The sequence below is a fragment of the Lipomyces chichibuensis genome (genome assembly GCF_038497645.1).
Source record: "Lipomyces chichibuensis strain CBS 12929 unplaced genomic scaffold V1513scaffold_57, whole genome shotgun sequence".
NCBI classification, from domain to species: domain Eukaryota; kingdom Fungi; phylum Ascomycota; class Lipomycetes; order Lipomycetales; family Lipomycetaceae; genus Lipomyces; species Lipomyces chichibuensis.
Genome location: NW_027117509.1, coordinates 40,558 through 63,719, shown reverse-complemented (window position 1 = coordinate 63,719; position 23,162 = coordinate 40,558). Strand labels below are relative to the sequence as shown.

Sequence of the window (23,162 nt, the reverse complement as noted above, 5' to 3'; positions counted from 1 at the left end):
TCTGGATCCCATATCCCGGGTACATTCTCCAACCTGAACATTGCAAGACAATACCTTGACTGGATTGCGCCGGAAGTCTAGAACATTTAGCCTCTCGCTGCAGGAGAGATTGCGCTGGTAGAAATTTAATTGGTTCGGTATTCGCCTGAACCCATTCGGGTCCAATTATCCGCATGATCGGAGGTGAATATGCGACGGGCTCAATAATGTAAAGTTGCAGGTGTCCGTAATAGATATTTATTTTTTGCTCTTATTATCTCTGTCAACCCAACTCATATTCCTTCTCTCAGAAGCTAACAAGATTGGATCTACCATATGGTTTGAGCGACTAGAAATCAGAGCCAGTACATCTAACATTCACCGCCATGGAGGTATTGCCGAGCCAGCGTGACTGAGTAAAAGTGCTCTGTTACTGGGCTAGAGTAGCCTTGCGAAAGTCTCCATCAAGCCGCCGGATTAACTCTCAGGAAAGTTGAGTTCACTTATACCGATTGTCTGTGATATTTCCGTTGGGCCGGTTCCGGGTTGCGCCCCGAACTTTAACTGAATCCCAACAATGTCACAAATTACAGAAGTTGCAGTTTTACTGTTGTCCACCGGTGAGTATTTGTCGTCAGTAGTCTTATATTTCTGTTTACACAAATCAACAATGTGTGTCGCATGGATAACCAAGAAAATTAATGCCGCTCGTCTACTACATCTCCTTTTTACAATGCTACCATCAAAACCGTAGCCAAAGCGACCGCAAACAACGCCGACGAAGCCTTCAAGCTCGCGCCACCATTGTGATCTGTAGTTGGCACACTGCCGTTAGGAGCTGTGTAATTAGATGATTCCATGCTGCATGTATGGTCCTTGTACAAGGTCGCGGTATCGAGGACTGTGCCATTGCCGGAAACGATGAATTCATGGGTCATGTGCGTGCAGTTATGGAAAGTGAGCTTGCTCCAGCCGTAAGTGGAGTTCTGGGTATACCGCATGTAATCCGTGGTGAATTCGATGGGATCTAGTCCGTCGTAATGGCCAGCCGCACCGTTCATGATGTACCATGGCGCAGATGGATTGTTGAGCTCGTTAGGATCGGCCGTGCCGTTTGCGATGGCAGCATTGCGCTCATAAAAGTGAACATGGCCGGAGAGGACTAAGTCGACGTTGTACTTGAGGAGGGTAGGCTCGAATGCTTTAACGCATTCAGGACATGCGTCGCTGCTGCCAGCGTAGAATGGTCTGTGGCCAGCGACAATGATCCAAGGTGTCTTGCTTCTGTCGACCGACGCGAGATCTTTATTGAGCCAGTTAATCTGTTGATTCATGCGACCAAATGGTCCCGCATCCTGGCCGATAGTGGTGAAATCGCCTTCAGAGCCAAAAGCTTCATCAGCTCCAATGATACCGTTGCCAAGATCAGTCTCAGTGTCAATCTGAACGAAGTGAACCATGCCGTGGTCGAATGAGTACCAGAAATTCTCAACACCGCCAGATTCAGTGGATGGCATTCGGAAGTGGTTGCGGTAGCCAGTGAAGTTTCTTTGGCCCTCCATGCAGATGTCGACGGTGTAAGTGATGTTTTTCTGTTTGTCGGTAGTACCAGCATTGTCGCAGTTCGCCTCATGGTTGCCCGGTCCAACCATATACGGCTTCTCAGCAGTGATGGGCTGCAATTCATCGTAGTAGGTGTTAAGGAGCTTGTTGTACACCTTATAGCCTTCATCGATGGGGACGGCGTTGAGGTATTTCTGAATCTGCTCCTTCAGCCAGTAGTCGGCGTAAGCGATGTCACCAGCTGTCATACATTAGCAAGGTAACATACTAGCCATGCATGATAGAATATACATACGATGCCAGAGAAATTCATAACCGTCTATATATCGCGCAAGAGACTGGATAGTGGTGCTATCATTAACACTAATCGCACCCTTACTAGTCGTACTCAGCCCTTTATCGCCCATAACACCAAGGTCCACAGCAACGGCCACGGTGTACGGAGTATAGTCGCCAGCATCACGTGCAGTAGTAAACGTGTATGGAGCAAGTTCGGAGCAATTGTAGCAGTTGGTGTTCGAAACAATGTAGTAATACTGAGTATTGGACTTCAATCCAGAGATCTTGACGTGATTGCTCCAGGTCAAGGAAGTCGCGTAGGTGACAGACACACCGGTAGCATAGTTGGAGAGATTCCAGCTGTCAGTTCCATAATAGACTATGGGCTCGCTTATCTGCTCATACGTGTTCCATGAAACAGTCATGCCAGTGTTGCCGGCATATGCGAGACGGTGCTGCAGAGGCTCAAGGAGGTTAATGGGAACTTCACCAGGCACATTGATTTGAGCAATAGCAGTACTCGCTAGAGCGAGCGCCGCGACTAAAATAGAACGCATTATACTTATCGTACAATTAGGCACCTCGATGCCTGGCAAATGCAGAGGGGAAGACTAGGACTTATAACCCGCCGTGGGGAGAAGATTAGACGCAAGTTCTCTTGCTGGATAGTGCGCTGACGATATACAGAAAGCCCCTAGCCGCATTTGTAATTCGGTAATTGCATTCATGTTTCCAAATGGCAAAGAATGACAGCAGCGTTGACAAAATAATCAGACATAGAAGCAGGAAGCCCCCACCCACGTGCTCTGTTCTTGAGGACAAGAGGAACTGGAGGTAGGCCGAAGTAGGCAAGCAGTAACTGTTGTAGTCATCTCCGGCAGAGCAATGCAATGGTCGAAATAAAGTTGACACCGTCGCAAATCAAAGCTCTAATGCACGCATTCGTTTTCTAAGATTATTATGCTTAATGTGGCTTGTCACCTTACTGTCTAGAGAAAATATACTTGGGAAAAGGCTTGGCGGAATCAGCCAGGAACTGTCGTCGTCCAGGCACGCGGTACTTTAGAATAGAAAAGTCATTTTCTTAAACTAGTGTGACATATAACTATGCAATCATGATAGTCAGCGGGCTGATTACTGCGATCGTCGCAGCAAAGGCTGCTGACGAATGTGCTGGGCCAATACCCAATGAAATATGCTCCAACCTCATTCAGAACTCAAAATACAACCGTCGTGCAGATAATAATAATGAAGCTGGTCATTTCCGCATAAGTTGGAGTTCTTATATTGAGCCTTGAGACGTTGCACAGAGTAAGCCCTGCGCCATGCGGCTAAAAACATGCACGTGCACTCCATCGAGAATTTCTTTGGCCAGTTCCTGAGGATGGCCAGTCATATGGTGCATGCAGGTTAGTCCCGACAATAGCCTACAACCCTAACCCCAGCGGCCATAATTTTCGAAAAAAGCCGTCGACTTCCCCGACTACCAACAAACTCTAAAAGAAGAGCACAGACGATAATCTCGGACTTACGCGGAAAATCTCGGACTTGTCCGAATCGGGATTCCACCGTCGCGCTTCCCGAACACAATACCTAAACCTGTTCGTTATCTACAATCCGTCTTTGCCTTGTCTTAGCAGACCCTGTCATCGAAGGAGGCTCATTAAGTAACAATATGATCAAACTGACGGTCTTATCAGCCTGAATTGGTCGTCGAGTGTCTGCAAAGAAGAGAGACGGATTTACTTAAATCAATTACGGACATTGAGGGTGTCGGTACTCCTCCACAGGAATTACAATGGCTAACTGCTGCAGCGCTTACCTGGCGCCAAAGAACGCAAAAATATGAAAACACTATGATCACACGTGCGCCGAAGTTCATTGAAGCAATCGTAGACAATGTTTTACACAGGGTTGTCGAGTCGTCGACTGCACCTGGTTGGGCGAGGACTTACTGACCTTCATATATCTCCCAGAATCGATGCATTGGAGATAAGTAAGTTAAGTGACTTCCAACCAAGCGGCTGGGAGTAATATACCGAACATGCTGGAACTGCGGCCGTGGATTCACAGTAGCAAGCACGGCAAAGTAATTCACGGCTCCAACTTGGCATATAAAACGCATGCGGCATTGCTTGTGCTTCTATGCGTCGCTCCCCTTAAAAGGGCGAGCTCGTGCGGGTAACTTTTGTGCTGCTGGATCCTAATCAATATCACAAAGAGTATGCGTATTGGCAAGCGAACGACGTAACTGGAAAGGAAGTGAGTTAGTCACCCTTCATATGTACACATCTAGTAGTATCTCGGACTTGGCTTCTTGTCGTTGTTCATGAGACCAAAGCAAGACATGAAGGCTGCTGAGAATGTTGAAAAATGCATCGGGCCAATCTGCTTTCTTGGTACTCGGAGGATTATCGCAACTGGACTAGGATTAGACTGGGATAGACTCGGACTGGACTTGGAAACGGGTACAAGGATATATTACTGAATGCAAGACTTTTTACTTGAGAGACAACGAGTACAGAGACACATTTATATATGGAATCTTCCTCCTCTGATTCGGATACGTCAGCTGGTCACTCATTTCCACAACAAGATCTTGTCCGTGACACAAATTTAATATGTGAACATGCACCGATTTGGCTTCTTAACGTCGAGGATTCTCAAACTAGGCACAGCTCGAAAATTCGAAGTTCGAACGGTCCTGACTGCTATGAATGAGTCGTTTCTTTGTCTTCGTCGTTAGTGAATTCGTCGACAAAGTCGTAGAAATCTACTTAAATTGGATGTATTTGAAAATCCTAATAAAATCGAAGTTGGCTTACAATATGCCCTACCATCAATATTAACTCAACACATTGTTCAAATTCGTCCTGATGCGACGGATGAATGAGAAATACAAGAGAATTACAAGAGAAAAAGAACGAGAAAGAATATGAGAGTAGAACATAGGAAAATCAATAGAACAATTCAATTTTGGCGTACTTTGCGAGGTAGAGGATTAAGTCCACCTACTCAAACTATGTACATGGTCCGCTTTCTAACTGACGAACATAGACAGGTCTCCGTTGGTGGCGTTGGTGTCGTTGCGTCCGAGAGATCCAAGCCCGAAATTCGTGATGGCGCCCCGAAGTATACCATAGTGGGTGATGTACGTGTCATCCGTAGTGTTCGGAGTGATACCCTGGCCGAACAGCAGAGTGGCAACCTGGTTGTTGTTGTTTGGCACGCTATCGTCGTCGTTTTGCCACGTAGCCTCGTCCCAGGTCGCCACAACTAGTGTGCCTTGAGCAGTCAAAGCGGGCAGGTACATGTCCAGAAAGGCGTTGAACCACATGCCAGACGTAGTCGGCTGGTGGACGTAGTCGCTATCAGATTCAGGGTCGTGTCCGTTGTGGAGCATATCTGGCACGTAGAACGAGTAAGCCGGCAGTTTGTGCGAAAAGACATCGGAATCAAACTGGGCAGTTGCGTTATAGATCTTGCTGCAGCGAGTGTAGTTGCTGGTGTATGTTGTGAACAACAGCGCCGGCACATCCAGACGGCGGTACACAGGACCGCTCCATTGAATGATGGTCCCATCCAGAGGTCCCAGGAACGGCGCATTGTTGCAGTCGTTGGGGCCACGTGCAGTGGCGGCGGGAGTGTACCACTCCGCATATGTTGCATAGTCAAGACCCCTGGCGTCGAGCAGGTCGTATATTGTCGTAGTGTTGATGTTGTACCAATCTTCATTCGCGATGCCGAAGTAGTCACCAGCGAGGAAGGCAGCGTAGTTAGACAAGGACGGGTGGGTCACTGCGTGGCTGTTGGTCAACAGCTTTCCCCGTGTCGCCAGTAGCTTCCAGTACGAATCATTCATCGTCCAGCCGTAGAACTCATTTTCGAAGATGACGTGCAGGACCTTATTAAACTTGCCGAAACCGGAGGGAGATATCTTCTTCGGTATGCCTTCGTTGACAACGAAGAACGGGTATTTGGTGTTAACATTGCCTATGTCTGCGTTCAGGCCTGGCTCTCCCTCGTCAGTGACATTCCAAGCGACCATGGTATTGTTGTTCACCGCCCACGTGTAGACCCCGCCGTAATTAGTGCTAAATGGGGGTATATACTCGAGCGTATAGTTGGCTAGACGTGAATCATTGGCGTTGTAAATACCGCCACCGACGTCGGGCACGAGGTTATCAGGAAGGCTGCCCTGGCCAGACGCGGTGCCAATCAGTGCAGCGAAAGAAGCGGCGGTCGCAGCAGCCACGGTTGGACAGTTGAATCGCATGCTGAATACAGGAAAGCTGATAGCTGGACAATGAAGAGACGGACGATACGAAGTTGTTGGTACGGCAAGATGCCAAGAATCGTTATTTTACCGTTGCTGTTGAAGAAAATTTGGCATGAGGGCCAACCTTTTATAGGAGTCCTGTTTCCCTGTGATTTCCAAACGGTTGACGATATCAGATAAACAACGTGCTCATCTTGTTGGCGCTGGCTTAACTCATAATGATAGCCTAACTAGTAATCTTTGTCGCAGCACGGAAAGCAATAGTACGCAAAGTCAAGCAACAATAATTTTGGCGCCCAGTTGAAGTCCCGATCGGGCACGGCACGGGTACACATATGCGATCGCAATTGGGTATCCTTAAGGTCAGCAATATTTTCTAGTCTTCAATTCCCACGGCGGAAATGAAATGACAGACCTCACCAGTGCTAGGCCATACAACGAAGTCAATTTAGTGTGCGGCTACGCGAAGGCCGAGAGATATTTTGGAATAAAGTTTAAACCGTAATCATCCGGCGATCGGTCACTCTCCACTAAACAGAAAACTTCGAAGATACACTGGGTCTGACGCACTACCGAGAATCCATACCTGAAATGATACGGACAACTGCAGCTAGCCAGAACTGCGTAGTACTTGAAGAAATGTGGTCGGATGCCCTAAGCAAAATAAGCACAAAGCTTGTCCGCATTGTATCTATGGATTGATCGAAGAAAAAAGTAGTTCTCGGAAAAACGCCAGTTGCCAGCACGTCATCCCAATCAAAAAGCGGTGTGGCTTCACGAAGGGTTTAGTGCCGGGGAACCGATGAGCGTCTGTAGCGTGGGGAATTCTGGGTTAAAATGAGCACACCGCCGAAGCGAATGGAGGATCACCAGACATGAAAAATCAACCATGCATTTTTAACGATCCTGCATTGGTTACGGCAACGCTGCGCATGTGATGCTTGAAGTTCGCTTAACTTCACGAGCCTAGTCGACAGCCGTCCGCAATCAGGGTGGTCGCATTCGGCCTAAAGCATAGGCCGATGATTCAAATCTCCGCAGTTTCAGTGCGCTAATTATTCAAATCTCCACAGTCACAGTGCGCGATATTTTGTGCCGCGCTAATTCGAGCTAGACCGATGCATAGGCCGCCAGCGATATACTCTGGATTACCAGGCGGGCTCTTTTCCTTTATCTCTGTCGCCCAGTTGCTTAATTTGGTTGTTGTTCTTGCTGTGAAACAGAAATGGGACGCGGGTGCTTGAGAACACCGACTAGGCCCCCTACGAGGCCCGGCGCAGTGCAAATATCAAAAGTACGGTCCTGGGAACTTCTGTCTGCTGCGGCTCGATGCTCAAGTCATCGTTGCCGCCTTTTCGCTGGATGCTGACGAACACTTTTGTCCATTTATATTTGGCACTCGCCAGCTTATGCAACTCTGCTCCCAAACCTGACTATGTAGTAGAGTTCCTTCAATGCTAACTCTAGACAGAAAGGACTGACAAACAAAAAAGGTAATTAGAAACAGTTCAGCACAGGTTAATCAGCATGATCTCGCACAGTTGCAAAGCTGAAATAAAGTTTTCGTAATGCCGAGTACCCCGAGGGATATAGTAATTAAGGTTAATCGCAAGTAGGTAAGGTTTGTCGAACTGGTCACATCTTACCCGTGCACGTGGGGCCTCGGCTTCACTGTGCCGTCCCGGGCCTCCTGACCGTATCTGACGGCTAACATAACATAAGCTAGTGCATGTTGCGCCTTGAGATTCATCTTCAACTTCATGTGTCCTTGTTTCAGTTAGTTTCTAAGTGCCTTGACACTAATTGTACATTCTAAGATGTCCACCTATAAGCGTTCGCCTGAGCTCTGTCCGTTCCAGCTTGAAGCTACGAATTGGCCATCCTGGGAAATTGATCGAGAGAATACTCGTCCGCAGGGAATTGATCGAGAAAATTAGGCAAGGTATACCCTACGCGGTCTTTACCTCACTATTTCCGTCCATCGCCATGCTTTCCATTGCAATATAATTGTGCCGTATGACATTGTGAAAAAAGCTGCGGGTCAAGGATCGTTATTGTAGTGTAGAACCGCTACAGGTGCGGGTCGACAAATAGAAATTTCTTGTACTTTTTCCATGGCATGTCCATTATCGGTCAGCTAATTGCTGCAACTACGTATCGACACTAAAATAGTTCGTGTTCAAAAGGACTGCGAAACTCTTTAGACTTTAATCCCAAACGGTCAAGACACTTCACATTGCCTCGCACCAAAATGTGATGCCATCCGAAAGTCCTCACGACCTGCAAGACATTCGGCCTGGTAGTGAGATAATCGAGGCTAGTTCAAATTGCGCGTACAGTGTCAAAGATATAGTATTTCCGTGCCGCCCACTAGAATTAATCATCATTATCATCGATCGTAATGACGCGCGAGCCAATAAATGAGCACGCTGTGCCACCCTCGTAGAAATATGGCATTCTACGGATAATCTATGGTTAATCCGTATGGAAGTCAGCAAACAAATTTTTTTGGAGTCCAGAAACAAAAATGAAGGTAACCGCCGTGTTGGCAACGTAGACAACCCTAACTGCGCCATAAGATCGTCAACCGGCTGAATTCTTCCGTAGTACATTTACTTCTTCAACCTTATGAACAATGTTCATGCTCATGGCACCCCGGTAGTTGCTAACTTCCATGGATATATAGTGCATAGTTAGGTCCTCCTGGTGGGACTCTGGTGGCTGAAACACTAGACTCTTCGAGTTTGCGCACTTATGCGTCCAAAAATTGCTCGCCTTACACTCATGCGGTATTATACTATCCGCAAAAAACCCTCCGCCCTATTTATCACCAACAGTCACTGGCAAGGTTGGTTGGGAGCAAACGTGAAAGTGCTGAGGGGTCATCATTGCTCAACTGCCAAAATCCTAAGGCACCTTTTATGAGATACAACAAAAGTTTGAATGGGGTTAATTGAAGTCGCTCGTAAATTAGCAACAAATCGAGACAGTCACCTTGTCGTTGTGAGCAAATCAATCCCGACTACAATGGCGTCCAGTCGTCATCCTAGTGGTTCTGAATAGAAATCCTTAATCGAAACCTTCTAAACGATTTTGCTTCAATTTGACGGATGGGTTTACGCCCCTTTGACCTATGGGAATCATGAACGCGATTGATCTGGCCCTAGCTCTGCTCAATCATAGTCTCGGTCCCGAATCGCTCTCATACGATCTCTGGGCTCATTTAGCGGACGAAAACCATAAAATAAACGAGCTCTCGCAGTTTCTGTCTCCTGTTGGTGGATCGTCTTATGAAGTTGCGATTTTGAATGGCTGCGTTCCAAATTTGCCACCTTTAACTTGGGAGAACGTGGCGCGCAAGTTTGAAAACTCAGAACTTCTGATGGGGCTACTAAAGGACTGGACGATTCCATTTTATGTTGAGTTGTTGATTCCTATGAAAGCAAAAGAAAGAACTCCGATGGCTTCTGATGGAAGCACAGCTTCCAGGTCAACGAATTTAAAACAGAAGATATTGGGTTTTCTCTCTGTTAATGGAGTACCTGGCTAATATACATTGAAGCAGTTGCTAGACCGCGACTGCTGGTTTCCGCTGTAGGCCTGGTGATGGACCCTTGTGAAGGTGGACTAGGGCTGTTGACGATACGATATCGGCGACTTTATTTGCGGTATTCGTACCGATGTAAATCATTCTTTTACAGAATAACACTAATAATGCGCATACCACAGACTATGAGACAACTGCTTAACGAGACTACGACAAACTGCACCGCGCGGAGGTAGTTGCACGGTTATAAGCAGTCCCAAAAGGGTGTCACAGAACAGATCAACCGTGAAGCTCGCCAAGATAGCCGCCAAAAATATCACCATAAAATTAAGGACGAGTATAAAAAGTACTGTTCCGAACTACCAATTCCGCCAATTGGTAGTAACGGCATCCTCCTTATTGACTTCGACGGTATCTACCAAAACTCAATGAGTTCAGGTTCAGGTGCGTGCACAAAAGCACTCTTGTAGATATGAGACCATCCAAGGAACAAGAAGTACGCCTACTATTCTCCATCTTATCCGCCGTGGGTACTGGGCTCATACATGTCACCGTCCTGGAGTTGCATTTTCCATTCGAATGCTGGCTGCCTATCATGCTCAGGTTGTATCTGGGGTGACCTAGGCCGAAAGCTTCGTGAAAGGCTTCGGCGTGCGCCTGAGAGAGAAATACCTTGTTCAAGGCTCCCTAAATTGGCCCAACCTTTTCGTGATGCTTATATCCATTGGATTAGTATTGAACTGGAGTGCCGACTTGATTTCGATATATCAGTATTGCAAAGTGAACAGCGTATGACCGTTTACCGCCTGACATATACATATTCATATTGTTAACGTCCAAACTAGGTTTCAGTGATCCGGCAAACCTATCCCTGCTTGTTTCGCGGCTGACGAATCAGAGACTGAGCCAGTGGGATACCTATCGGTTGACGGAAACTTCCAGCTGAAGGGGCGAGTTCGTCCGATGGAGAACAGGATGTTCCTGCATCGATCCGGCTCTTCAGGGTGGGTAGGCCGGGTTCCTGTGCACGCCACTTCAACGCAATGAAAGACAAAGCCGAGCGCCAGGTCTTCGATGAACGTGGTGCATTAGGGGCAGTCTGCTGACATGGCCATGTAATTCGCTTTCGAGACTTGTACACAACCAGTGAACCGGCTAAGGCGATAGCATGGCTGCTGAAAGGCATCCTGGACGATACGCCTGGGATTAAATCCTGGACACTCACGTATGATGTTGCGTGAGCGATGGACAAGGCCTTCAAGGTACCGCATGCATGGCATGGCAATGGGCTTGAAAACTATTGCTGACATGGTATCGACGTTCGCATTGAACGAGGGCATAACCTTCCACACTGCAGTCAATAGATTTCACATGCACACGAGTATTCCTGTCAAGTGTGGTATAATCCCATGCAGAACCTGCCATATTTGGTATGAGTGATGGTGAAAGCGTTGAGACCGCATAGTCCAGCAACTCACATCCTGTACGCCTTACTCGTACTGCGGGCCGGAACAGCAGACTTCAACTATTAGCGCCATGCTGAACAAGCTAAGCTCCGGCAGGGCAGTACACTTAGCGCTCATTACCAGGATATGTCGGGAAGACTGATCAAGCTTCAGCACAGACTCCGCTTGACCGGGTACAGTGAGAATGTGGCGACCAAGGCGATCAAGGCTGAGAAAGATTACTTCCCCTCGAAACAGTCTTTAGAGAGTGAACAATATTTGGAGCTCTTTGAAAGTATTCAAAACATTACCGATATTGAGGCTCAATGGGATGCCTTGAGACAGACATTCCGCGCTGGTGACGAGATCAGTCTTGCCGATATCCGTGAATTCGTCGAAAATGAGAACCTGAGGCAACAACTGATGGAGAAGAAAAGGGAGCTCATCAATATTCCATGTCAGGGAAGCCGACTGGGAGCCTGCCGGGACGACATACTTAAAGTACTTGAGAATGAAATGCGGTCGCCTCCTCAGTGAGCAGCGCAAGAAACTGGAGAAATTATTCTTCGAAATCTTGCTTAAACGACGGGAAATATGTCTCGATTGGAACGAAAAAGTGGAAGATCATAATTTCGAGGCTTGTGCAGCGGCAGTGCAGCGGCAGCCATCCCTGGAAAAAGCGGTCGAGAAATACAACGACATTCTCAACGATCGCGAATTTGAGTCCATTGCTAATGAACCTCCACAGATCAACGTCAACGTCACTAAAGATGCACTTAATGACGACGATTTGACAGGGTTCAAATAGCTTAGACATATGGGGTCTCTTCCGCGAGCTAGGTGAAGCCACAGGTGAAGTCCCTGAGTGGATACCGTCTGTGTAGAATAACATGCGATGGAATTGCCGACAGAAGAGTGTGAATATTATCAACGAATACTTTGGCGGAATCCATTGCGGTTGGCCGCGATGGTTGTCAGTGCAAATGAGCAGGGGCGATTTTACCGCCACTCTGTTAGCATCATTTATATCTTATTCACAGTATATCTGACGTCCTCAGGAGTTAATTCAAAAGAAATAGAACAAAAGATACGAAGCAATAAATGCCTAAACGAACAGGTAGCGGCGTATTTGCAAGCGTTGATAATTACCTATCTATTCCAAAATGGAGGCATGCTAATTAAGGCAATGACAGAATTTGACAATCAGTAGGACGGCTACATGCTACTCGATACAACCAATCTATAATTATCAACATGATTATTCTAACAACAACTTTAATCGCTTCTCGAACCCCTCCATGACTTTCCTCACCGTCTCCGGCTTCAGGACTCCCTCTTCATACGATGCATTAATAACAAGTTCACCCTTTTCGGCACTAGCCACGTTGAAGACTATGCCACCGTTGCCAACGCTTGCTTTCGTGGCTGCCGCTGAGAACTCTACGTGCTTGATGTTCCATCCACCGGATATTTCTCCTTCTATCGGCTGGAAGACGCCGAGGTTTGACACTAAAAATGAGTAGTTTGTGAAAAGACTGAGATTCGGGAAACCCTGAGAAACAAACACCTCCTCGTCCTCCCCTATTAAGTTGATGGAGACGTAATCCTTCAAAGCTGTTTTGGACTTATTTATGTCGTTATGGAGCTTGGCTCCGTTCTGGCGTGCTAGATCCCATAATAGCGGAATATCCGCATGCATTCGTCGAGCAGGACCATCTCCGACGTTTCTTCCTGCAATCGTCAGATCTCTGCCGGCTTCCCGATATCTTCCTAACCATTGAGCATCTGCAAAACTACCTGCTGCATTCTGCATGACATCGATACCTGGATTGACTTTCATATATCGTCGTAAGTCGGTAGCCACTCGTGAAAAGCAAAGCTTAGCTTTGGGATAAATGTCTGCTGCCAACGTTACTTGAATCAAGGTGAGCAGTAGCACCGTTAAGGTCGTGTTATGACTTCTACAGGCATCGAGGCACTTCTCCTTCATTGTACTGTTGATTTGCACAGTTTCAATCCTTGTGACAGTACGTTTGTCTTCCGGGAAAGGATTTGTTAGTGTTGGATATATCTTCGTGAAGGACGCGTCAGAGAACAAAAACGATTCGCTGCTGAAAATGAGTCGAACAATTATCCACCACAGGAAGGCCCAGACGCGTCGAGAGCTTTCCCTGAAGTAGAGTTATGGAGTGGGCCAGAGGTGACGTAGTCGGCACATCGACCGTGAACGCTTCGTTGTCCTCTGAAATCCGATCGATTATCTTTTGTGCCTCAATCTCATTCAGTGCCGCCAGCAAACTCCGATGAAACGCATATAGATAATCCATCTGCAATCATATGGTGGTAAACAAACAATATATGCGTGTTATTTACGACCACCAGTTTCCACAAGGGCCGTGCCCTATCCTCAGTATCAAACCATTCATTATGCGATTTCTCAATGATCCGTCGTAAGCCTTGGTCTTCGCCATCGTGCCGCACAAACTCAACGCAATCCGTCAAGTTGATGGCGTTCAAGCGCGCTTCCCACAATCGGTGGTTTCCCTTCTTCTTTTGGGATGGTTGGTCCACGCCTAGAATGCCGAGAGCGGGATGCTGATCAATAACTACCCGAAGGGCTTCGAACAGTACCGCAGCGGTTAGTTCACTTTTACTGTGAGTGTAGGTTGCAGAGACTAAGATGTTGGATTGAATGCCAAGTTCATGGAAGAGATTGAACATCGTCTCAAAAGGACCTATGTCGATCAGCCTAGCGCAGCATTCTCTTGGATGCATACTATCGTCGCGCTCCGTACTTACCGGCCTTACGAATCATTTCGTATCTGCTGTCCGATTTTGATCTTAAGTCTCGTCCAACTTGCTCAGAGGTGAATTCAGAAGGTGTCATGCTGTGTGTGGATGAAATCGCTTGAGATTCAAAGTGACCTGGTATTAAATGCTGCGGTAGAAGCAAGTAGCCTCAATTTCTTGACATTGTTGCTGATGGCGCGGCATTTACGGAAGTCCAGCTTTAGCTGCCACACTGCGCGAAAGATTTCCTGGGGGTAAATTAGCGTCTGCTATCCCGTTTTGAAAGCTCTGTTCCAACTCCGGACTAGTTATCTTGAGCAATGTACGTAATCTATACCGCAGACGGGTTTGTTTGGCTCTTCCACTTAAACACTGCCATAACAGGTGCTCATATGTACTAGTCTTAAACAAAACATTTTATCGGCGTAGAATTAGTTCCTCGTACCGATAGAGTATCCATTAAGGTGCACGTGCACAGAGGACCAGTCGACCAATGACTAATACATGCACAAAATGATGGCGGCTGACGACAGGAATCCAATTCGGGTTAGTGTGCCTCCGAACTGTGATTGTGGGCCGTTCATCCCATAGAATCTACTCGCTAATTTTCTGCTGGAAGTACACCAAAATAGTCATCAATATTTTAACTGCTTAAGGCGTTCTCGTCACGAATTGCTCCAGGAGGCTGGCACCGGCAGTTGGTAACATGTGCCGGAGCAAGTTGTCATCGTTCAGTAACCCAAGCCCTGAACCCTTAATTAGGAGTTTCTTCCCGTATCCACTGAGTTCAGGTTTGTCGACACTTTAGCGATTAATTAGTGATTCAGTTACAAACTAGATCATTTCTCTTGTTTACCCAAGAGAGGTTATTCTGCTGGAAACCATCACGAAAAGATTTAGGAGTTCAAATCAGGGGATATAATCAGGAGAGCGTGAAATTGGTTTTGGATCACCGCTACACGTCTCCGTGACTCTGTTAGTCGCGAACTCCCATGACGAAACGAGCGGCTGAACGCGATCACGAAATACAACGTCTACGCATTCGTTTGCCCTGAACTCTCTGAAACTGGGTTGTAAATAGAGCAAGGAGAGCATCGCCTCCTCTTCTTACCAAAAGCTAGGGCTGTTCCGAATATTCACGGCGTCGGGACATTTGTTCTCGCCGCACTCAAATTCCACTATGAATGCAATTTTATAGAACGAGTTTGGGGTGAGACTAAAAGGATAGCAACAGCGGAATGTGACTATTCCTTCCGGTCACTGCAGCAACGGACGGATTCCGAAGATCTTGCGCGACATCAAGATTCAGAACGTGCGAAATTATGCGCCGAAAGCAAGGAGGTACATTAAATCATATTCCCGAGGCTACGAAGGCAAGGCTGCGGTCTTTGTCGTGAAAATGTATGCGGACCTACGATCTGGTTAGTCCGGACTGCTTCTGGCCCGGCATACGGCGCTTCATCAACAGATTCGTGCATTCCTGGGCGCGATGTCAGCAGATGAAAATTCCCCGCCGACTGCCTTTCGGGACACTGCAGTTACTTCCGGTCCCAGAACGCCCCTGGACCTCGCTGTCCATGGATTTTATCACGGTTTTACCGGTGTCGGACTCCTACGACTTGATCCTGGTGGTCGTGGACCGGTTGACGAAGATGGCGCGGTACATAGCGACCAACAAGACGACCACCGCCGAACAGTTAGCAGGCCTTTTTATTGAACACATCTTTGCCAACAACGGTGTTCCCACGGACATAGTCTCGGATTGTATTCTTGTCGCGGTTCTAGTCAGCCCTCTTGAAGACTGCGAAGATCAAAGAGAAGTACTCGACGGCGTTTCATCCGCAAACAGACGGCCAAACAGAGCGCGTCAACCAGTCATTAGAACAATACTTGCGCCTCTACACAACCCGGCGACAAGGCAATTGGGTCGAACTCTTATCATTTGCTCAAGCGACAGAGAAACTTTACAGCAGCTTTAATGTAATAACATCGGGATATACTTTTACCACGTCGATGAGCTTAAGGAGAACGAAAAGCAAGAAATCCGCAGCAAATGATTCAATGGCGTGTATAACCTTCTGTTTTGTACGACTGGATTTGGTGTCGGGTTTCGTTAATGCTGACAATTGTTACTTTCATTCTCTCATCCACGCAAAAGTAGGTAGAGACACAAATCCCACTCACATTTTGCGATCAAGTGTCCGGGGAAACCTATTAGTTCAAACCGACAGGGTTAGGTTCCGGACTGGTTTTCCCGCAACCCTAGACCTTGCCGGGACGGGAGACACAAAGGACTCGATCATGCCAGCCCTATTCTTCGTCGATCTCCTCCAAAAGATGTGTCACCAATCGACGTGCGCTACCTGCTGTAGGATCACTTGCTGGAGTTTGTGAAGAATGAATCCCTAATATCGTTTTAGCAGGCAAAACTTACGGATAGATCACGCGATTATAATCCTTTGCTCAGTCGTGCAATTGTATGATAACAGTGAATGGCTATGTTAATAATTATTTTTTTAATTATTATAAAAACTCAAATGTGGGTCTATTTATATTAAAATCATAGCAAGAACTAGGCTGAGGTAAATGGAACCTAATCCAAAAATGTCATGTCAGTCACGTGACGACAATTTGGAGACGTATTCAGCGAATATCACAAGTGGGAATTAAGTGAGAATGAAGTGAGAATGAAGTGCTTGATACGTGACGGCAATCAGGACACCGTAACTCCAAAAACAGGCCCTTAGTCAGTGGTATCCGTGGATATATCCATGGATATGACTAATCAGTCTTGTCCTATCCGTATCCGTATCCATATCCGTGTATATCCATATCCATGTCCGTATCCACCACGGATATCCACGGATATATCCGCTATCCGTCTATCCGTGCCGATCCCTAAACGAAACGGCCGGAACTGAGACTCGCGATACGTTAGTGGCTCAAATGGACCAAGGCGTCGATGGTGAGTATGCGTTGTAAAATAGCCAATGATTGTAAGCATTGATGGCACGCAGTGGATGCTGCCAATGATCTTGAAGATTGTTGGCACGCAGATGGCGCTTAGGCCACTGGCGTCGTCAGATAAATGCAGTCGAAGCAGCCATGGAGTGTAGTTAGATGAATAGTAACCTCCCTCTCTCCTCTCCCTTCACAACAGTATGCATGATGACACGTTCTTAGATGAAGGTTTTATTGAGTAAAACATGGGCATTGAAGCGGAAGAAGTACATTGGGACAATAGCATGATATTTGAGAAAATGAATGCGCTGGAAAAATTGTCGTATTTTTTGGAGGCCGCTCGCCGACAAGAAGCTCAAATATTTGATGCGTTCAGGAGGATCCGAAAGCAGTTTACGACGATGTAAAGCGAAATTTAAGACGAATGTTGGCATGTGCTCGTTATCAAATTACAACGTTAAGGTTACTAGTGACGCGAATGCCAGCGACCAGTGTCAAAGGTAGTCTGTCCTAGGATGAGTACTGAGTGCTCTACAATGTGATTAACATTCTACTGGGCTGGTCGACGAACCGGTCGGACATTCTCTCCATGAGTTAGTGGCTAAAGTTGAGTCGCGCATGAAAGAAATATGTCAAAAACAGAGCTGAACGCTCAGGGTACTATTATACTAACCGAAGATTTATTGAAAGGCAAAAAGAAAATGGATGCGTTTTTATAATTATGCATCGCTAGGCTAGTGCATATTACACCACTTCCTGGAGCTGCAGCTAGCGTGCTTGAAGGTGCTCATGTTATTCCCTTCAGTGCCAGCAAAAATCATACTTTACGGCGTACGCTTTCCATCTTCGCGGGTCAAGATATGGAAGTGTTATTAACTGGCGCAAAATCAATGCTCCGTCTAATGCACTATTACTAGCTTCGGATACTCATAGGTATTATTTTGGTACATATAGATTTGGCTTGGAATGCCGAGATAAGAAAACTTTATCAGAAGATTAGTTGAAGATCGGATCCTGAATAGACATTCGTTGGCTCACGTGGATGGTGAAGAGATTCTCTTTGGCCAAGGATCTCGCGAGATTGCCAAGTCCTCACCCCTCCTTTGCAATGTGCACTTGGCTGTTGGTCTTGATTTGAGCAATAGTGGTACAGCGGAAATGATAAGTAAAATTCTTCAAGACGAAAAATCGTTTAATGATGGCAATGTGGACGGAGATTATTGGTATCAAGTTAGTGCCTCATACCTTGACAGAGAGTTGATAGCTTTGCAAGGGTTTGATACGTTAGCCATGGACGATAATACGGAGGCCGATACTGATGGAAATCTTTCGCGGTCTAGCCGTCATACAATATATACTTAGATATCTCTGACATGTATGAAGTTTAATTACTTGTACAAGCTCGAATCTGTGAAATATGACAGAAAATCTTTGATACTAATCAATCCAGTCTGAAGGGCAACTGAACCCAACAGCAGTACTGCGCATTACTTAAACCGCTTCTAACCTGAGCCGCAACTGATAATGACCCTGACACTGATTGGTCTTTCATGAGAATAGGGATTGCCAACTTGGAAACAAGGAAAATTCGGCAATGAGTAGACGAACATATAATCTCCATCTAAGGAAAAGCTACTGTCCGTGGCATTGACGGTCTCCCAGTCCTCACCTGGAATAAAATCAAGGACTTTAGGACCAATCGTCTTGGGAAGCCGGTTACAGGACCATGCATTGTGAATCCGCGGTGAAACAAAATGTATGTGAGCAGCCCTGGCAACGAAAAACATTAGCTTCGGCGTATACATGTTAGGGCTGTGCCGAATGCGAATATAAATTGGCTATTGACCCGCCTCACTTCAAGGAAAATTCAATCGCGTTGTAGCCTGGGCTGCATAAAAATACTGCAAGTCATAATTACGAATGGTCGTTACAATGAAACCGCACTTTGTCAAAAAAGTGTGTTTCGTTACCGGCGCTGCTTGCCCTGGACACCGTGAACCCAGTTTTGTTCTCGTTGTCAGTATGTTTTCTCTCCAGGGTTTCAAAAATGGTGCAGTCTTCGATGCTTCGAAGCACGTAGCTTGGGGAATGGTCTGTAGTTTGGAGAAGGAACGGGAACAGTGTCAGAGTCAATTGCCTCTTGCCGCAATTTTCGTCTGGATGCCATCTGCGTGACTCACAAATCACTGACTTGACTGAGAGATGAGAAACTATAAAATTGGTCTGTATTATCTATAGAGATATTGAACAGACAAAAGTCCACCATCCTTCTGATGCACACGTTCAATAATTCTTGATGTCGAGAGGTAAATGGAAAGTCCACACCAGTAATACCTTTTATGGTATATTGAAATTTGCGATGCTCAATGGCAGCAAAAAGGCTGCTTTGTAACTACAATTCAGCAAATAAGATTCTTTCCTAATAATCTGCAATGTCTATGGTCTCTTTTTGTTTCCACATTGTCATCATTGTCGGCTGATAGTTTCATGGATCGCTTTGGCCTCACATTGTTCTTCAGGCTCCGGCTTCCCCGACGGCTTTGTTACTCATTAGCCTTAACACGCTGAATACTATACGGACATGCCGAGATATTCACTTGTCATGCTGCGACCAGCCAGCGGATTAGATAATTTGCAAGTTGTGATTTATAACGAAAAATTTCAATTGCGAGGGTTGATTATGCACAATGTCGAATACTGTCCACGAAAATTGCATCCGTAGAAGCAGTGCCGCGATGCTAATCGTTCCTTGGCCGGGATCTGGTAAACTCATGTCTCGGAGAAAAAGTGAAGCAAATAAACTAAACGCCTGTAACCAATAATTACGACAATACCATTACTATGAAATATGAGATATGCTTGGCAGTACAATTCAGCCTCCATTCTCTCTGCTGCGAATCTCCCCCACCATGTCGGATCCGTCCGGAAAATGGCTTGCCATTCGCCTTCATGTTCGCTAGAACAGTCTGACGGAAATGCCAACGCGAAAACTCATCTATAGCTCTTTCTCGTCATTTGGGTCCCTGCACACTGGGTCCAGCGTCCTGCCATCTATCCCGTTCCGATGGATCCTGAAGCACGTTATTTTGTAATCATCATGGGGATCGATAGCAAAATTAAAGGAGTCGAATTGTTGATGGATATTAGACCGCATGAGAAGTCCATTCTGACATGTGTTTATCCCGGTAGGACTGTCATCACATCTATTAGTAACATACTGCGAATAATCCAGACTTCTGAATATTCAAAAATGTTGAATTAAGTGTTTTTGGTGACGACGAGTTAGGAGCTTGTTTGTGGTTATTTGATTTAATGGTATTATATAATAGGGGGTTATAGTTCATGAAGAATTGTTTATGAACATGTCATTATTTAGTTAGAAGACAATACCAACTAAACCCTTGAGCCAAGGAATGTGGTCTGTCACATTGCTGAGCCTGGTGCGTCGTTTAGGGCGCTCTCTCGTGTTCCCGTAGAAGTACTCTTCGAGCTTGTTGTAGTGTTTTGAGCGGGGCCGAGGGAAGGAGTAATTAAGATATGCTCTTTCTTCGTCTGGGACCTCATAGCGAATATTCCAAAATATATTGTTCCAAGCTATCCCGCTAGCGTAACATATAGTGTGAACACCTTTTGATCCTCACAGAACTCCTCCAAGTAGACAGGCTGTCTTGTCGGCATCTTACTTGCTGCACCTATCAGTTGGCCCATTACAAGTTACCACAAGATGAAATACATAATTTCTATCGTCATGGTCTGATGTACAGTAACTAAGGTTCCAAAATGCGGACGCAGAATATCATTTCCATTTCTTCTTCTCCTTGTCTAAAATCTGCTGCCTCAATTTCCGTACCTGTGTCGTAGCTATATCCTGAAACATCTTCTGCGACAAGACATCCAAGGCGATCCCCTGCAAGCGATGTGTCCAATATCCAAAAACGGACAATTCCCCACAGCCCACCCGGTCCAAGACAGCGGACGCCATGGCTCGCGAACTCGGCGTGAAGAAACCAGTGGTCGTGGGATTTGATGCGCTTTGCACGGGCCCAACGATAACGCCCAGCACTTCGACGTCATGGTTTTCCGCCCGCATCTCTGCGCTGAGAGAGTCGCCGAATCCGATCGCAAAGGCTTTGGTACCAACGTAGGGAGCGAGCCAGGGGATGCCAAATTTTGTGGTGGACGAGATGTTGATAATCAGCGCGGGTTGATTCTTCAACAGCAATGGGAGAAGCACCCGTGTGATTTGTGCGGAGAAGGTGGCATTGACATTGAGGACGGTCTGCATGTCCTGGAACGTAAAGTCTTGGAGGTTGATGTATGGGCAGGGCATAATCATGCCCATGCCACCGACGTTATTGATGAGGACGGTCAGGCGCGTGGTCTCTCCTACTTGCGAGGCGATGTCGTCGATGCTAGCATCGATCTGCGAAGCGTCGTAAACGATGATCCTGGTTTGTCGAGTAGGATACTCGTTAAGCAAGTTCTCTTGGATTTTCCGTAGCTTTTCAGGATTGCGACCGTGCAAGAAGACATTGAATCCTCGTGCGCAGAGTTCCTGCGCAAAGCCGAGTCCGATGCCATCGCTGGCGCCCGTGACAAACGCCCAAGGCTCGTCTCTTTCCTTGCAATACCGGGATAGCGATGATGGGCGGATATATATGTACACAGTCTTGATGAGTCTCGTGAGTATCAAGACAGATGCGGCAAGACCAATGTAGCCGAAGACCTTAGGTAATTCCATTCCGGACTGTGGTCAGTTACAGCAAAACATAGAGTGGATTTTAATATATCCTGCGAGCTTTGTGACAAAGAAAGACAGGGGAGGAAACCCTTTACAGGTGCATTATCTGAGCCGCACGGAAGTCAGCACTAATCTATTTAAGCGTGCTGTCGTCGACGTCATTGGCCAGCTTAACCAATAACGTACTTCCCAAGCGAACCGCCCACACCACCGAACCGCCCATTTGCCCGCGACACCAGAAATTTATTTATCAGCATTTTTCAACGCGTCGTTTTTCAACCACTTCTATATAAAATGCCATACGCTGATGAAAACGGAATTCAATTGGCTCTAAATGCCCACAAAACGCGTCAAATTAAATCTATTACGCGGGCAGCGAAGACTTTTAATGTGCCTATGTCAACCCTCCGCGATAGGATCAACGGGACCACCGCTCGTCAGGACAAACGTGCCGATTCACATGTACTGACCGAAACCGAGGAACAAACGCTACTTAAGTGGATTTTAGACGCTGACAAACGAGGCCTTCCTATTCGTCCAGAGTATCTTCGTGGTCTCGCTAGTATTCTGCTGCAAGGCCGTACGAAGGAGCCCACTGCTCAAGTTGGTAAGAACTGGGTGTCTAGATTTATCAATCGTCGGCCAGAAATCGAATCTCGATACTATCGCAAGATATCATACCAGCGTGCGAAGCAGGAGGATCCCGAGATATATAGGGAATGGTTCGAGCTCGTGCAAGAAACTATCGCGAAGTATGGCATCACTGAAAATGACATATGGAACTTTGATGAAACTGGCTTTGCGATGGGATTGATCTCTACTGCAAAGGTAGTCACGTCTACAGACCGCAGCGAGAGCAGGCCTCGCATGATTCAGCAAGGGAATCGTGAATGGGTGACTATCATCGAAGCTATCTCCTCAAGGGGCATTCTCCTTCCGCCAATGGTCATCCTTAAAGGTAAGGAGCAGCAGGCACAATGGTATCAAGAGGAACTGCTAGACCCTACCTGGTCAATAGCCGTCAGCAAGAACGGCTGGACGACTGATGATATCGGTCTCCAGTGGCTTAAAAATATTTTTCACCATTATTCAGCCATATATTCAACTGGAAGATATAGACTATTGATTCTTGATGGACATGGTACCCATATCACCTCGGAATTTGATAGGTTCTGTGAGGAAAATCGTATTATATCGCTCTGTATGCCGGCCCATTCGTCTCACCGACTACAGCCATTGGACGTAGGTTGTTTTGGACCCCTGAAGAGAGAATATGGCAAGGCTCTTGAGGGGATGATGCGGTCCGGTAGAAACCATATCGATAAGGAAGACTTCCTACACGTCTACCCTGCTGTACGAGCCACCGCGTTGAATGTACAGAATATACGTGCCGGATTCGCAGGAACTGGAATGGTTCCTTTTGATCAGGATCGGGTACTTGAGAAAATCACTTATCAACTACGTACACCATCCCCAGTTTCTGAGGCTAGTAGCCAGGAGAAATCAAGCCAATTAACACCGCAGACAGCTAGTCAACTTGACCAGAAGGCCCAGAGCATGCATATGAACCTCAGTGAG

At 46.5% G+C, this 23,162-nt stretch overlaps 8 protein-coding genes across 8 annotated transcripts; 2 read left to right on the top strand and 6 right to left on the bottom strand.

Annotated features, from left to right (window-relative positions):
- Positions 1-609: 609 nt before the first annotated feature.
- On the bottom strand, positions 610-2,773 carry V1513DRAFT_265325 (Metallo-dependent phosphatase-like protein). The gene is made up of 2 exons (XM_066894533.1): positions 1,838-2,773; positions 610-1,783 (listed from the first exon to the last, which is right to left on the bottom strand). Exons 1-2 carry the CDS (start codon positions 2,376-2,378, stop codon positions 708-710), a joined length of 1,617 nt encoding a protein of 538 aa, XP_066750906.1. The 5' UTR covers positions 2,379-2,773; the 3' UTR covers positions 610-707.
- A 1,832-nt stretch (positions 2,774-4,605) lies between these two features.
- On the bottom strand, positions 4,606-6,531 carry V1513DRAFT_265321 (uncharacterized protein). The gene has a single exon (XM_066894532.1). It carries the CDS (start codon positions 6,095-6,097, stop codon positions 4,862-4,864), a length of 1,236 nt encoding a protein of 411 aa, XP_066750905.1. The 5' UTR covers positions 6,098-6,531; the 3' UTR covers positions 4,606-4,861.
- A 2,464-nt stretch (positions 6,532-8,995) lies between these two features.
- V1513DRAFT_453368 (uncharacterized protein) lies at positions 8,996-9,702 on the top strand. Its single transcript, XM_066899233.1, has one exon. It carries the CDS (start codon positions 9,234-9,236, stop codon positions 9,648-9,650), a length of 417 nt encoding a protein of 138 aa, XP_066750904.1. The 5' UTR covers positions 8,996-9,233; the 3' UTR covers positions 9,651-9,702.
- A 1,537-nt stretch (positions 9,703-11,239) lies between these two features.
- V1513DRAFT_474702 (uncharacterized protein) lies at positions 11,240-12,210 on the top strand (the record flags this gene model as incomplete). Its single annotated transcript, XM_066900190.1, has 2 exons — positions 11,240-11,593; positions 11,634-12,210. 2 exons carry the CDS (start codon positions 11,240-11,242, stop codon positions 11,898-11,900), a joined length of 621 nt encoding a protein of 206 aa, XP_066750903.1. The 3' UTR covers positions 11,901-12,210.
- A 1-nt stretch (position 12,211) lies between these two features.
- On the bottom strand, positions 12,212-13,226 carry V1513DRAFT_265307 (uncharacterized protein). The gene has a single exon (XM_066894531.1). The coding sequence runs from the start codon at positions 13,080-13,082 to the stop codon at positions 12,351-12,353; it is 732 nt and encodes a 243-aa protein (XP_066750902.1). The 5' UTR covers positions 13,083-13,226; the 3' UTR covers positions 12,212-12,350.
- Positions 13,226-14,429, bottom strand: V1513DRAFT_265244 (uncharacterized protein). The gene is made up of 3 exons (XM_066894530.1): positions 14,220-14,429; positions 13,892-14,130; positions 13,226-13,827 (listed from the first exon to the last, which is right to left on the bottom strand). Exons 2-3 carry the CDS (start codon positions 13,977-13,979, stop codon positions 13,370-13,372), a joined length of 546 nt encoding a protein of 181 aa, XP_066750901.1. The 5' UTR covers positions 13,980-14,130; positions 14,220-14,429; the 3' UTR covers positions 13,226-13,369.
- Positions 14,430-18,177: 3,748 nt separating this feature from the next.
- V1513DRAFT_453352 (uncharacterized protein) lies at positions 18,178-18,941 on the bottom strand. The gene has a single exon (XM_066899232.1). It carries the CDS (start codon positions 18,646-18,648, stop codon positions 18,346-18,348), a length of 303 nt encoding a protein of 100 aa, XP_066750900.1. The 5' UTR covers positions 18,649-18,941; the 3' UTR covers positions 18,178-18,345.
- Positions 18,942-20,206: 1,265 nt separating this feature from the next.
- On the bottom strand, positions 20,207-21,675 carry V1513DRAFT_453347 (uncharacterized protein). The gene has a single exon (XM_066899231.1). The coding sequence runs from the start codon at positions 21,582-21,584 to the stop codon at positions 20,640-20,642; it is 945 nt and encodes a 314-aa protein (XP_066750899.1). The 5' UTR covers positions 21,585-21,675; the 3' UTR covers positions 20,207-20,639.
- Between the last annotated feature and the right edge of the window lie 1,487 nt (positions 21,676-23,162).

Excerpts from the sequence above, each read along its gene's own strand:
- V1513DRAFT_265325 (XM_066894533.1), bottom strand. The coding sequence starts at position 2,378 with ATGCGTTCTATTTTAGTCGCGGCGCTCGCTCTAGCGAGTACTGCTATT. Across the intron at positions 1,784-1,837 it reads TTATGAATTTCTCTGGCATC|CTGGTGACATCGCTTACGCC; the intron begins GTATGTATATTC and ends AATGTATGACAG.
- V1513DRAFT_265321 (XM_066894532.1), bottom strand. The coding sequence starts at position 6,097 with ATGCGATTCAACTGTCCAACCGTGGCTGCTGCGACCGCCGCTTCTTTC.
- V1513DRAFT_453368 (XM_066899233.1), top strand. The coding sequence starts at position 9,234 with ATGGGAATCATGAACGCGATTGATCTGGCCCTAGCTCTGCTCAATCAT.
- V1513DRAFT_265307 (XM_066894531.1), bottom strand. The coding sequence starts at position 13,082 with ATGAAGGAGAAGTGCCTCGATGCCTGTAGAAGTCATAACACGACCTTA.
- V1513DRAFT_265244 (XM_066894530.1), bottom strand. The coding sequence starts at position 13,979 with ATGACACCTTCTGAATTCACCTCTGAGCAAGTTGGACGAGACTTAAGA. Across the intron at positions 13,828-13,891 it reads CGAAATGATTCGTAAGGCCG|GTCCTTTTGAGACGATGTTC; the intron begins GTAAGTACGGAG and ends TGATCGACATAG.
- V1513DRAFT_453352 (XM_066899232.1), bottom strand. The coding sequence starts at position 18,648 with ATGTATACGCCGAAGCTAATGTTTTTCGTTGCCAGGGCTGCTCACATA.
- V1513DRAFT_453347 (XM_066899231.1), bottom strand. The coding sequence starts at position 21,584 with ATGGAATTACCTAAGGTCTTCGGCTACATTGGTCTTGCCGCATCTGTC.